Source organism: Emiliania huxleyi (assembly GCF_000372725.1).
Source record: "Emiliania huxleyi CCMP1516 chromosome Unknown EMIHUscaffold_164, whole genome shotgun sequence".
Lineage (NCBI taxonomy): Eukaryota > Haptophyta > Isochrysidales > Noelaerhabdaceae > Emiliania > Emiliania huxleyi.
Genome location: NW_005200941.1, coordinates 24501 through 37611, shown reverse-complemented (window position 1 = coordinate 37611; position 13111 = coordinate 24501). Strand labels below are relative to the sequence as shown.

General features: G+C 64.9%; 3 protein-coding genes across 3 annotated transcripts in view; 2 read left to right on the top strand and 1 right to left on the bottom strand.

Annotated features, from left to right (window-relative positions):
- Nucleotides 1–6126: 6126 nt before the first annotated feature.
- On the bottom strand, nt 6127–7194 carry EMIHUDRAFT_230453 (hypothetical protein; the record flags this gene model as incomplete). The annotated part of the gene is made up of 1 exon (XM_005785055.1): nt 6127–7194. One exon carries the CDS (start codon nt 7192–7194, stop codon nt 6127–6129), a length of 1068 nt encoding a protein of 355 aa, XP_005785112.1.
- A 1801-nt stretch (nt 7195–8995) lies between these two features.
- On the top strand, nt 8996–10144 carry EMIHUDRAFT_364269 (hypothetical protein; the record flags this gene model as incomplete). The annotated part of the gene is made up of 2 exons (XM_005785054.1): nt 8996–9928; nt 9962–10144. The coding sequence occupies 2 exons, from the start codon at nt 8996–8998 to the stop codon at nt 10142–10144; spliced, it is 1116 nt and encodes a 371-aa protein (XP_005785111.1).
- Nucleotides 10145–12415: 2271 nt separating this feature from the next.
- The window catches only part of EMIHUDRAFT_230451 (hypothetical protein), a gene marked incomplete at both ends in the record, with an annotated part of 915 nt that continues 219 nt past the window's right edge, over nt 12416–13111 (top strand). The window contains 2 exons of the mRNA XM_005785053.1: nt 12416–12585; nt 12764–12842. Coding sequence (XP_005785110.1) covers nt 12416–12585; nt 12764–12842 — 249 coding nt within the window. The remainder of the gene's footprint in view (nt 12586–12763; nt 12843–13111) is intronic.

Sequence of the window (13111 nt, the reverse complement as noted above, 5' to 3'; positions counted from 1 at the left end):
AGGAGCGCATCTCCACCGACCAGGGGGTGGGCATCGGCAGCAAGAACACCTGAGGCGTTACCCGCAGGGCTCGCGGGGGGCGCGAGGCGGGGGTGCGGGGGGGGGTGCGCGGTGCGGGCAGCGCGCCGCGTGGCTGGGAGGGTCTACCGGTCGAGGGAGAGAGGAGCGGCACGGGGGAGGGGAGGCTGGGGGTATAAGGAGACACCGCCGCCGCCACCGTCTCTCGCTTCTTGATCTCCGCCGGGAGTCGGGAGCTCCGAGACGGGCGGCGCCGAGAGCCCGAGATGGACAACCAGCGAGAGTACACACTGGGGTATACGACATAGCTGTGCGCATGGTATATAGCAGGTAGGCGTAATTTATGGGTCTCGCCTTACTCCCTGTACTCAACAAAGAGATCTAAGTTGCACCGCTCTCCGCACTCCGCTCTGGACGCGATCGCGAAGCACGTACGAACACGATCGATATGCACGTCGCGAACTGCGCACACCGCCGGCGGCGGCGCGCAGTCTCTGTGTACGGCTTTCTGATAATGTGTTCTCTGACTCGGTTCTGCTCGTTGCAGCCTCTGTCTCGATCCTCCACACTCCAGCACTCCGCTCCCCTTCGTATATGCCGAGGGTGCGCATCCTCTCTCCGACATGCTCACAGAGCAAGGCACGAAGGCACCGGCTGTGCGGCCCCGTCTCGCCCAAGTGCTCCCGCTGGATCTGCATTCGCGCCTTTGCCTCCCCCTCTCAGACTCACTGCCCCGGCGCCCACACATCGATCTTCTTGGGCAGCAGCTGGTTCGACAGGTCTTCTCCGTGGCCTAGGCAGGCGTGTTCGCCCTTGCCCCAGGTAAAGACGGCGCCGTCGGCGGTGATGGCGAGGCTGTGCATATCTCCAGCCGAGACAGCGACGACGCGCTGGCCAGCAAAGGCCTCGATCTTCTTCGGCAGCAGCTTGTTCTGCGTGTCGCCGTGGCCTAGCTGGCCACAAGCTCCCCAGCCCAAGCTCCAGACGCCGTCGGCGGTGATGGCGAGGCCGTGGTGCTGTCCAGCCGAGACAGCGACGACGCGCTGGCCGGCAAAGGCCTCGACCTTCTTTGGCTGCCACTGGTTCTGCGTGTCGCCGTGGCCCAGCTGGCAAAAGCCCCCAAAGCCCCAACTCCAGAAGGCGCCGTCGGCGGAGAGGGCGAGGCTGTGGTTGCCTCCCGCCGACACAGCGACGACGCGCTGGTCAACAAAGGCCTCGATCTTCGTGGGCTCCAGCTGGGCTTGCAGGTCGCCGTGGCCTAGCTTGCCGTAGGCTCCATCGCCCCAGCTCCAGACACTGCCATCGGCGGTGAGGGCGAGGCTGTGCGACCCTCCAGCCGACACGGCGACGACGCGCTGGTCAGCCATGGCCTCGACCTCCCTCGGCAGCAGCTGGTTCTGCGTGTCGCCGTGACCCAACTGGCCGAAGAGACCAGAGCCCCAGCTCCAAACAGCGCCGTCGTCAATGAGGGCGAAGCTGTGGCCGCCTCCCGCCGACACAGCGACGACGCGCCGCCCCGCCAATGCCTCGATCTTCTTTGGCTGCAGCTGGTTCTCCTCGTCGCCGTGGCCCAACTCGCAATCGTGTCCCTGGCCCCAGCTCCAGATAGCCCCGCTGCCAGTGAGGGCCAGACTGTGGTTGTCTCCCGCCAACATGCTCACGGCGCGCTCGCCACCCAGCGTCGACGGGAGGCGGGTCGGCGTGCTGAGCCGCGTCACGCCCTCGCCGTGGCCAAGCAGCCCTGGGCGGAACCACGGCGCAGAGCCGCACGACGAGAGCCGCCCCTCGCCGTCGATGAAGACGCTGTGATACCCGCCGGCCGCCACCCTCGCCGGCGGGTTGGACTCGCGCAGCAGCGCCGAATAGCACAGCCACCGCACGGCGCAGCCTTCGCCCTCTGGCAGCGCCGGCAGCTCGAAGCCGCGCTCTCGCGCCCACAAGCGGATGCCCTCCAGCGCAAGCGAGGCGTGGAAGAGGAGCGAGACGGCCGCAACGCGAGCGATGTCGGCGGGGTCGCAGCGAGAGACGACGCGCACGAGGAGGTCCGTGGGGAGGTCGAGGAGGCGGGCGGGCGGCGGCGTGCCTGGCGAGGGAGCGGCGGCAGCGGCCGCCGCGAGGCGGCGCGAGCGGCGCCGCGGGGCAGCCATCGAGAAAAGAATTTTGTGGAAAATTCTTTCCGGTGGGAGGGGGAGGACTACCTCGTCAACGACATCGCACCGGGACCGACACAGTCGGGGGGGCAGGCGCTGAAGGCGTACGCCTGCTGTGTGAAGAGACGGGTGGCATCGGCGGGCCCGCTGTCTGAACACAACTCGGCCTTTGATATCCGGGCGGTGCGGGACCGAATCGAGAAGGACCGGGCGAGGGGGGAGGCGACGCGACTACTGGGCAGTCTACGGCCTGATGCGGAGAGGGGGGGGGGAGAGGCGGGGCCGTCGACGGATCCGGGCCCTGCCCCCCCCCCTCCCCGAGGGGGGACGAGAGCTAGGCCCCAGTGCACCCCCTGCCCTTACCCTACCAGCTCCAAGAGCGGCGACGTCACCTGCTCCATCTGCAAGGAGGGCTTCTACCTGCAGGACGCGAGCGCCGTTGCGGACGACATCTTCCGCTTCCCGACCAAGCACTGTAAAGCGTGCCCGCCGGACGCCAACTGCGCGACCAACACCACCCTCGAGACCCTCGGCGTCCCGCGCGATTACTGGCGCGCCTCGGAGCGAACCACCGAGATCCACGAGTGCGACGCCTCCGACCACTGCAGCGGCTCGGGCGGCGCGGCGGAGACCTCCCGCCGCCTCGCGGCGTCTGGCGGCGCCGGCCCAGGCTGCGACACCGGCCACACCGGCCCGCTCTGCGAGTGGTGCGTGAGCGACGAGCAGTACTTTAGCCGCGCGGAGCGAGGCTGCGCCGACTGCCCGACGACGGGGCGGTTCGGCATCCTGGCGGGAGTCGTCGTCGCTCTCGCAGGGACAGGGCTCGTCTTGTACCGCGCCCTCTCCCGCACCGAGGCGTGGGGCCGCTTTAGACGGCGCGCCAAGCGTCGGCTCGAGATCGTCGAGTCGCAGGTGGCCGTCGGTGACAGACACCCCCCAACACTTTGACAAACACAGGTGTGGAGAAGCCTGCTGGTTCCTTAGGTCGGCTTCCAGCCCAAGTTCAAGATCCTGGTCAGCTTCTGCCAGGTCTTATCGACGCTCGGCCCTGTCTACGGCGTCCGCCTCCACGAGGACTTTACGCGCTGGACCGACTTTATGGACGCGATCAGCCTCGACCTCCTTGGCCTCACCTATCCCGACGCTTGCATCGGCTCGATGGGAGACCGGCTCCTGCTCGCAGGCTTGTGGCCGATCCTGTCTATCATGCTCGGAGGCGCCGCCTTCGCCTGCTACGCCCTCGCGGAGTGGTTCCTGTCTGGTCGCGCCGACGCCCTCTGGCGCGACCTCGTCCGCGCTACGCTGCGCCGCCTCCTCTACTGGGCCATCCTCGTCGCCTACCTCGTGCTGCCCTCCGTCTCCCGCTCCATCTTCAAGGCGCGGCAGTGCGAGTCGTTTAACATCGACGACTTGACCGGGGAGAGGCGCTCCTACCTCGTGGCCGACCTCGACGTGCTCTGCAGCGCCGACGACGACGAGTACAGCGGCCTCGACGCGTACTTCTGGGCCTTCTTCGTCTTCTGGCCGGTGCTCGTGCCGCTAGCCTTCCTCACGCTTCTGCTTTCGATCCGCTCCGAGGTGCGGGCGCAGCGCGTCAGGGCCACGGCACGAGCCTGCCGCTTCCTCTGGAAAGACTACGACCCGCGCTTCCTCTTCTGGGAGGTCGTCGATCTGGGCCGCAAGCTCTTCCTCGCTTCACTGGTGCTCTTCATCCAGACAGACGACGGCTCAAGCAAGCTCCTCCGCCTCATCGTCGCGTCTCTCGTCTCGGCCCTCTACCTCGCCGCCCTCGCCTTCGCCCGGCCCTTCAAGCGCGCCACCGACCTCTACCTCGCGTGCACCGCCAATCTAATGCTCTTGTGCTCCTTCATCTCCGGCATGGTGATTCAGCTGTGCGCGAACGCCGCGTACGAGCGTACGTGCAAGACCCTCGTCGGCTTCGAGAGCGCGCGCGGCGCGAGCGAGTTTGTCATTTCGACAGCGATGATTACTTTCATCACTGCGGTGCTCATGCTCACCGGGAGCATTGTCGCTTTGCAAACGCGGTCACGAATTGCGCAACAGCTGCAGGCCGAAGAAGATCGAGCGCTCGCAGACGCTGCGATCGAGATGCAGGGCGCGAAGTGCACTTTCGTGTTTATCGATGCGGAGGTGATTCGCTCCGGCCTCTACGAAACTTACGGCTACCAAACGTTGCCGCGACTGCAAGAGATCGAGGAGGATCATCCGGAGTGGGTGAGCAATCGGCTGCTGCAGCGGCACCTCGCCTACGGCCGCCACGAGTACCGCGACAACATCCTTGCTGTTAGCCACCGTTGGGAGCAGCCCCAGGACCCAGACGCAAGTGGATCGCATATCAAGGCTATCAGGGAGCACTTGCAATCTTCCCCAAACATCGAGCTTGTCTGGTATGATTACTGGTGAGCCCCCCGCCCCGCCCCGCCCTCCCCCCATAGTTCCTCTTCCTCACACATGTCCCATCGACTCAGGTGCATGCCTCAGGGCAGCAGGACGCCCACCGAAAAGGTTGACTTTAAGCGGATGCTGATGAACGTCTCCCTTACCTCTGCGTGAGCATGCTCTGACGTGACACAATCGCGATAAGACAAGCGGACCAACACAATCTAGGTCAACATCATCTACCTTGGTTCCTCCGTCCTCATTCTCCAGGAGCTGTCGTACATGTCCCGCTTTTGGTGCGTTGCCCTGTACTGCTTTCTCTGATGCCCGAAGCCTGAGCGTCCCTCGTTCATGTACAGGACTCAGTTCGAGGCGTGAGGGTGCTGACTTTCTCTTGCAAATGTTGTTCTGCAAGGTACCTAAGGATATGATGCCGGCATAATAGGCGTGGTGCTCCATGCAGGAGGCGTCTATTGAGGGACTCCAGCCCGCTCCAGCTGCGCGGCGGCGCTGCACTGTCGTGCCCATCCTCCAGGCCACAGACGGCATTGCCGCAGAACTCATCCGGATGTGGGCAGGCGAGCACAGCGGAGCTAGCTTGAGCGGAGGCACTTCCTCTCTGAGTAGCTCTCTGCGCACATCTTTCTTGAGAGTCGTCTGCACTCTATCTAGGCCGGAGTGTGGACGAGGCCATCGAGACGTTGGCAAGCCCCGATGTGACCGTCACGAACCAGAGCGACAAGGAGCTACAGCTGTACAAGCTGCGCGAGCTCGACTCGCTGGTTGTGGAGGCGGTCCGGCAGTGCACGACCACGAGCAACCACGATGCCTCACGCCGAATCACTGTCGCGTGAGTTTCTGCCGCCGCGCGCGGTGACTTGACTTCTCCGGTCCTCGAGACGGTTGTTGCCCGCGAGTCGGAAACGAAATTTCGTGTTGGAGAGTGTGAACTCAAACCTTACATCCTGACCGTAGCCTGACCGTCCTTGTGTAACCGTCTCATGTTTGGTTTGGTCCTGCCGCGCACATTGTCATCGACTTGTATCCAACCAACTTACTTGGTGGCTGTGGTGATGTAGCGATGGTGTGGGTCTCTAGTGACCTATACAGCTCCTCCGTGTTCCGTCTCCTGACATTTCGGCTTTGTTCTCTTTCTTTCTTTCTATGGCCCACCCCTCTCGCCCAACACCATGCCACACCGCCGGGTGCCCACTCGCTGGCCAGGCTGGTCTCTCAACTCTCCCTAGCCATCTACCCGTTCGCCTTGAGCCACGTCTCGAGCGTCGCCCTGCCCACGCCTCCCGCCAGCAGCGCCTCCGCCAGCGGGTCCGACGCGAGCGACGCGCCTACGAAGGTTCCGAGACGGTTCCGAGACGGTTCCGAGACGGTTCCGAGAAGGGGAGGGGGTCCGACGCAAAAGCTGCCACTGAGGCGAACAGGGTAGAGAGGAGAACGGCGCGCATGAACCATGATGTTCTTGGCGGTGATTGCTCGGTGGAAAAATACAAAAAAAGGAAGGTGTTAGTTTTTGTATTCTATTTGCTCGAGATGAACGCGTCTATGAATATTTCGACCCTCGGCACGAGCAAGACCAAGAGGCCGCGCGTGTCTGTCCGTAGGTGCCCCGCTCCGACACTGGAGGTCCCGCCTCCGGGGCAGGGCCCCAGCTGGGAAGCCACGCAGGGTAGCTGAAGGCCTTCAAATCCTCCGCGGCGTAGGCGGTGACAAGTGCCGCGAGCGCGTCTGTGTAAAACTTGCGGAGCGTCAGGCAGGTGCCGGTGTTGTGCCCGCTGGCCGCCTGGCAACGGCGCTTTGGTAAACTTGCTGAGGCGTTGACCGTGACGCTGCGAACAGACAGTGTCTCCGCGCACGACTTATTGGGAGCCCGCCAGAAGCACCCTCCAGGCCACCTGCGGCTTTGGGTCCAGCGCGCGAGCCGGTTGTCCCTGACCCAATCCGCATACCAATCTGTCTGCTGCTCCAACTTGAGCACGGTGTAGTAGTCCTGCCATGGCCGGCCCCACCGGTACTCAGGACGCAGGCAGTGGCGCGGCGAGGAAGTGATCGGCTCCAGATGATCACTTGCAAAACCCTGGAGCTGGCCGCCGCCGTGGAGCTTACCGCCTAGACCCGGCGGCTTGGCCGTGAGCTGAAGTACAAAATCGGCGAAACTCTCCGGAGTCGGCTGAAACGCCCCGTACCTCGCATGGCTACTCCCATTCGGGCCGAAAGGCAGGTGGAGGTGCGCCCGAGCGTCTTGGTCGCGGTGCGAGCCACCTGATGACGGAGCCGCCACCTGGCCCAGGAAAGCGGAGAGCAGCCGCTCGTAGGGATTCCGGACAATCAAATAGGCCCGTTTCGTGGCGTTGCCGGCCTCGCCGGGAGCAGGGTTCCTGCATGAGGTGCCGAGAATAGTGCTGCGCGCCTGGTTATTCCACAGGTCGCCAGCTGCAAAGCGGAGGAGCTTGTCGGTCGTCGAGAAGCTGCACTTGGTTGGCACGCACATCTCGAGATAATTCCCGCCCGGCAGGCCGATCGGGATCCCCGGCCAGCTGTAGGACCCGGCACTGCACTGATCGAATCCGATTCCTCCGCCCCTTTCAAGGATCGCTGCCGCAGGTGTCATCGTTGTATTCAGCGGGGCTAGCGGCGGAGGCGATGGCGGCGGTGTCGGAGGCGGCTCGACGGCGACGAGCGTGAGAACCACCCAGCCAAACACCGCGTTGGCGACAACAGAGATCAGAAGGGCGACGACAGAGATCAGAAGGGCGACGACAGAGATCAGACGGGCCGGGCCATGTGAGCACGAACGGCGCGACGACGACACCGATGCGACCGAGCTTGAGCGCTCGAGGCGTGGCCGGAGTAGAGACGGCACCGATGCGGCCGAGCTTGAGCGCTCGATGGTAGGCTTGAGCATGCGAGTCCTGTTGGAAACGATGCTGGTTACACGATGCTGATTGGGAGAGCATTACGGCGTGGCAGGGAGTTGCAGAGGCGCGGGGCGAGCGACGCCGACGTGGCGCAGTGGGTGCTGACGGCACGTTAGCGATGTTTGTGCGAGTCCGAGCTGATGGGGCTGTTGAGTGCGCGTGAGCGCGGTGGCGTGTGTGCGCCTGTTTTCTGCAGAGGAGCACACAAAGGTCTGTTCGGTGAGACGCGGGTAAAGGAGCAATGCGATCGCCGTGCAAGAAAAAAGTGCCACGGCCTCCAAGTGCTCCTGGATGTGAGGCTGCCAACTGCACTCCAAGTGCTCCAAGATCTAACATCCAAGTGCAGCAATCCCAATTGATTGAGGTGTGGCGTGCTCGCTTAGCTCAGTTGCGGCAAGGGAGGGGCACGAGGTCGAGACGTCCTTCCAATTATGTGTGTCCTTTCCGCTCCGAAAATTGTTATTTTCTCAAGAGCAGAGAGTCACGCAGGGCGAGACGAGGGAGGGAGCAGGACGTTGCGGAGATCAGCAGGAGGATGTACGACGAAGAGATTAGGAGCAGCATCAGGGACCCGAGGGACCATGTGGAAGACGGCTAGTGCTAGCCCCCCATCGGGAGGACTACCCGAGGCGGCGCGAGCGGCGGCGCGGCGGGGAGGACATCGCGAAAGAAACTCCCGCGGGAAGCGCGCGCTGGTTTTCTTCTTTTTGCATCCTCGCCGCCCTACGCGCCGCGTGGGGCACCGCTGTGCGAATGGAGCCGAAAGCCCACCTCGGTCAGAGTTACAACAAACAACCCGACGTGGACGCGGACAACATTGGCAAGGACGGCACGCACTATTGCGGAGACGTCAAGGTCGTCTGTTCCCTCAGCAGCAGCGGGGAGCACGGTCGGAAGGGCGCTTTTGTCGCTTTCGGCAACACTGAATCATTCTACCGGAACATGGTCATGGGGCATGGGCCCTACTGCGAGGAGGGAGAGGGAGGTGGCAGGGGGGCAGGGAGAGGGGGGGGGAGAGGAGGGGGGGGGGGGGAGGGGGAGGGGTACCGGGGGGGAGGCATGGAGGGGGAGGGGTACGGGGGGGGCGGCATGGAGGGGGAGAGGAAGAGCAAGGGCGAGAGAGGGCAAGGGACTGGGCGCTGGCATACCAGGGGGGGCAGGGTGGTGGGCGGCGACCGCCGCATACCGTCCTACGGCGGGGACTATCGCTACGCCAGGGAAGACAAGGGCGTCGAAGTGCAGCTGCTGCTGTTCGAATCGTTCGGCGGGTTCGGAAAGGGGGTCCGTGAGATCCTCCGGAAGGCGGCGGACGTGCTACAGAACAAGCTGACGCGGGCCCAGTACCTCGATGAGGTGATTTGGACCACCAAGAGCTGGCTGGGGCTGCAGAAGCAGCGCATCTCAGTCGTTCTTCACACGGCAATCGCAGAGCAGGTTGTGAATGAGCTTGCCTGTGGCGGGGGTGGGCGGGCGCACGAACGGCGTTGCTCCTCAATGGGCTGCGGCACGAGCAAGGTCCTCCCATCGGCCACCGATCTCGGCGTGGAGAAGTACAAGCTGAGGCTGTGGCGCAAGCACGGCGGCGGCGACCTGGAGCCGGTCCTCGCGAGCGGCGCCGTCGCCCTCCTCGACGCGCAGTGGATCATCAGCCACGCCGAGGCGGGCGGCGTCCTCACCCACCGCCAGGCGCTGCCCAAAGAGGCCTTCCTCTCCCTCGCCGACCTCGTCGAGGCGACCGAGCATGACGGCTGGCTTCCCGTCGGAGCGCTCTCCTATCCGTGGCTGACTAAGGACCACCCGGACCCGATCGGAGCCAACCTCTCCCGCGTTGCAAGGGCGCTTAAGGCCCTGCTCAGCCATCCCGACATCACGCGTCTCGGCGTCTTTTGGGACTTCGGCTCGCTGCACCAGCACCCCGACCCCGCCAACAGCGTCATGCGCACCGAGGAGCAGAACGCGCTCTTCAAGCAGGGGCTGGGCTGCCTCGGCACGCTCTACTCACACCCGCACACATACGTGCTGCGGCTGACCTCCTTCCCCGACGGCTACGAGGCGGAGGACCAGGCCGAGGGCACCAACGTGGCCAAGTACTTTGACCGCGGCTGGTGCGCCACCGAGAACGCCTGGTCGAGCCTGACCAAGGCCAGCGCCCTCTCGCTCGACCTCGGCAAGATGCGCGACGGCGAGGAGTACGTCTACTGCAGCCTCATTGGCGACTGCACCCAGGAGGGCGGCCGGCGCCCTCCGCTGCTGCCGTCTGCGTTCGCGGCGGAGCTGGAGTCGAAGAGCTTCACCAACGGCAAGGACGACAAGCCGCTGGTGAAGCGGCTGTACGAGGCCGCCTTCAAGGAGCAGTTTGGCAAGGCGACTCGTCTGAACTACCGCGGCCTCGGCTGGGGCGACGCGGAGGCGGCGCAGCTGGCGGAGGTGCTCGCGAGCGGGGCAGCGCCGCGGCTCGAGGAGCTCTATCTCAACCGCAACGAGATTGGCAGCGAGGGCTGCAAGGCGCTGGCTGCCGCCCTCGGCAAGGAGTGGGCAGCGCTGCGGCTCGAGGAGCTATATCTCGCGACTACAACGAGATTGGCGACGAGGGCTGGACGGCGCTGGCCGCCGCCCTCAAGGAGGGGGCCGCACCGAGCTTGAAGGCGTGAGATGCCACCCTCGCCACACGCCCCTCCCCCGCCCAATGCTCATCGCACCTTCCCTCGCGTGCAGTTGCTCATGGTGGACAACGAGAAGCAGCCTGAGCTGGTGGCCGTGTGCAAGGAGCGCGGCATCGAGCTCAGCTGAGCCTCTCCAGCCCCAGCTGGCCGGGTGGCGGGCAAAAGAAAAGGCGCGGCGCCCTGCGGGACCAGCACCAGCACCAGCACCGGCACCAGGACCAGCACCACCGCGCGCGAGCACGGCAGTCCCAGAGAGTAGCAGCACAGGCTAGTTCCATTTCACTGTGGCACAGCTCGCGCGTCTGAAAACCTTGATTTTGGTCTTTGTGCCATTTTGTCCCTCTCGGTGCCTTCCAGAGGAAGCTGCCCCCGCCGAGGAGAAGGTTGCACACAGCAGGTGTGGCGCGGTGACCGGTGTGCAACCGTCCACCCCGCCTGCCTCTGCGCGTAACCTGGTTTGTGGAGCTCCCGCACCTTTCCTAGAGAGCACGGCATTCGGGGCCATGATGTCGGTTCCCCACCGGACTTTTTTTGTAGTGGAGCGAATTAAGGAACCTTTCTGCTGTAACCAACACTGACATCGCTCTCCTCTATTCAGACCAGATGGTGAGTCTTAACTGTAAATTACCGTCAAAAAGCTGTCAGAACGGCTGTCAGAACACTGTCAGAACGTTGTCAGAACGCTGTCAGAACGCTGTCAGAACGCTGTCAGAACACTTTTGTGGGTAGGGTACTGTCAGAACGTTGCCAGCACGCGAGAGCGGGCCAAGTGTGAACATCTGCAAGACGCGAGCGCCGCCGCCTCGCCGATCGCCCCCGCCTTTGCAGGCTCCTTCGCGGGCGCGGCGCCAGGCGGCGGCGGCGCCCGCTCGAGCCCATCCCGCTGATCTGCCTCGGCTGCGGGCACCGCCTGCTCGGCCGCCTGGCCAGGGCAAGGCGAGCGGCGGCTGGGCTGCGGCGAGGCCGCACTGCCGACGTTAAGTCTCGCTGCCACTGCTGCTGCTGTTGCTTTGGCGGCGACAAGCGCGTCTCTGCGGCGCGTGTCTCGGAGGAGCAAGGGCCGTTTGGCGGTGGTGCCAAAGGACGGCGCGGCGGCGTCGCAAGCGGCACGTTCGGTCCCTCGTGACCCGAGGCTGCCGTCTTGGAAGCAGCCTTCGCGTCTAACTGGACTGCCGGGCCCGCACATCGCACATTGTGCTGCGGCGCTTCGGCGTGGCTGCTGCCGGGCCGCAGCTTCTTCGGCTCTGTCGCGGGGCTCCAGCCTGCGCCGCAGACCATCGCAAGAGCGCGTTTGCTGCCTCGAGGCCCCGGCATGATGGCGGCCTTGGCGTGCTCCTGTCGACGGTTACAGCTGTTTGCGCTCCCGCTTGGTGGGATGCGCATTTCTTTTTAAATTGTCAGAACAGATTGGGTGTGTGGCAGCCAGCTGGCTGTGTGTCTTGTGAGCTTGTTTGTGTCTGTGTGTCGCTCGTGCGTGTCGTCATCATCTGTCTTGCGTCCACCCATACCGCGTTGGTGTCCAGTCCGAGCCTGGCTGTTCTTCACCTTCCTACCTACCTACCTACAGATTGTCAGAACAGGCGAACTTGGACTCGAAGTTGAAAGTTGAAGTTTGTGTCAGAACGGGGACCAAGTTTGTGTCAGAACAGGGCCTACGTACGCCTCAACGTGAGAGTGTCGCCTTGGCGCTTGGGAGGACGTGCTGTGTGTTGAGTCCGTCCGTGGCTCGGAGGGAGACTTCAAGACAGGAAGAGGGAAGGAGCGGGGCAACTGGGAACGTCAGAACCCCTGAGCTGTGAAGAGAGGGGAGGATTTTGCGCTGTCAGAACGCTGTCAGAACGCTGTCAGAACGCTGTCAGAACGCTGTCAGAACGGCCAGGTCTCTGTCAGAACAGGTGCGGGAGCTCCACAAACCAGGTTGCGTCCTGGGGAGGGACAAAATTGTCGGGCCGACGGAGACGACCTCGACGCCGCTGAGATCGGAGAGCAAGCTCTGACAGGTCGCACGTGTCGTCGCTCCTTTGACGCCTACGTGACTCACCCGTGCAGATCACATCAGGACACGGTCTCCACGCGCTCGGCCTCCGACGCCTGCGACCCGTCTCTGGTCAGGTGGCACGACGCTCATCGCGCCCGCCAGCGCTGCCGTGCAGGTTGCCACGACGAGGTCGAGCACGCTTCTATACGCTCGCCGAGCCTTCCTTTCCATCCCATTAGGCAGCCATCGCAGTGAAATTCTTCTTCTTCAGCAATGGCAGGCCGCGGCGCACTCGAGCGGGTATTCGTCGGCCTCTGCCGCCGGACGGAAGGCTGCTGCCTCCCAGCCGGCCACAGAGGCGCCTGCGACCTGCGCGAGGTGGCCGAGGTCGACTACGAGGTTGAGTGCATCCGCGAGCAGAAGCGGCGCCGTGGCAAGCTGACGTTCGTGGCTGGCCCTCCGCCCGCGCCCGCCGCCGGCCGGCCTTGCCACCATTCCACACCGCGCGTCCGAGAGCTCCTTCCGATCGGCGAGCCTGGGCTGCGGCAGCGCGCCGCGAGAACCGCCGGCATCCGAAGCGACACGTACCAGGGCGCTGACATCCCGCGTGCGCCGCCGCAGGTACCTGGTCAAGTGGCGCGGCTGGCCGGACGAGGACAACACGTGGGAGGCGGAGGACGCGCTCGAGGGCTGTCCCGACGTCCTCGCCGCTTGGCGGGCGAGGCAGCACGCCGAAGAGACGGCGGCGGCGGCGGCGGCCGGCGGCAGCGGCGGCGGCAGCGGCGGCGGCGGCAGCGGCGGCGGAGGCGGCGGCGGAGGCGGCGGCGGCGGCGGCGGCGGCGGCAGCGGAGGCGGCGGCGGAGGCGGAGGCGGCGGAGGCAAAAAGACGACTAGCAAACGGGCGCGTCGAGGCGACGGCGCGGGTGGCGACGCGGGTGGCGGTGCGGCTGCGGCGGAGGCGAAGCGCCC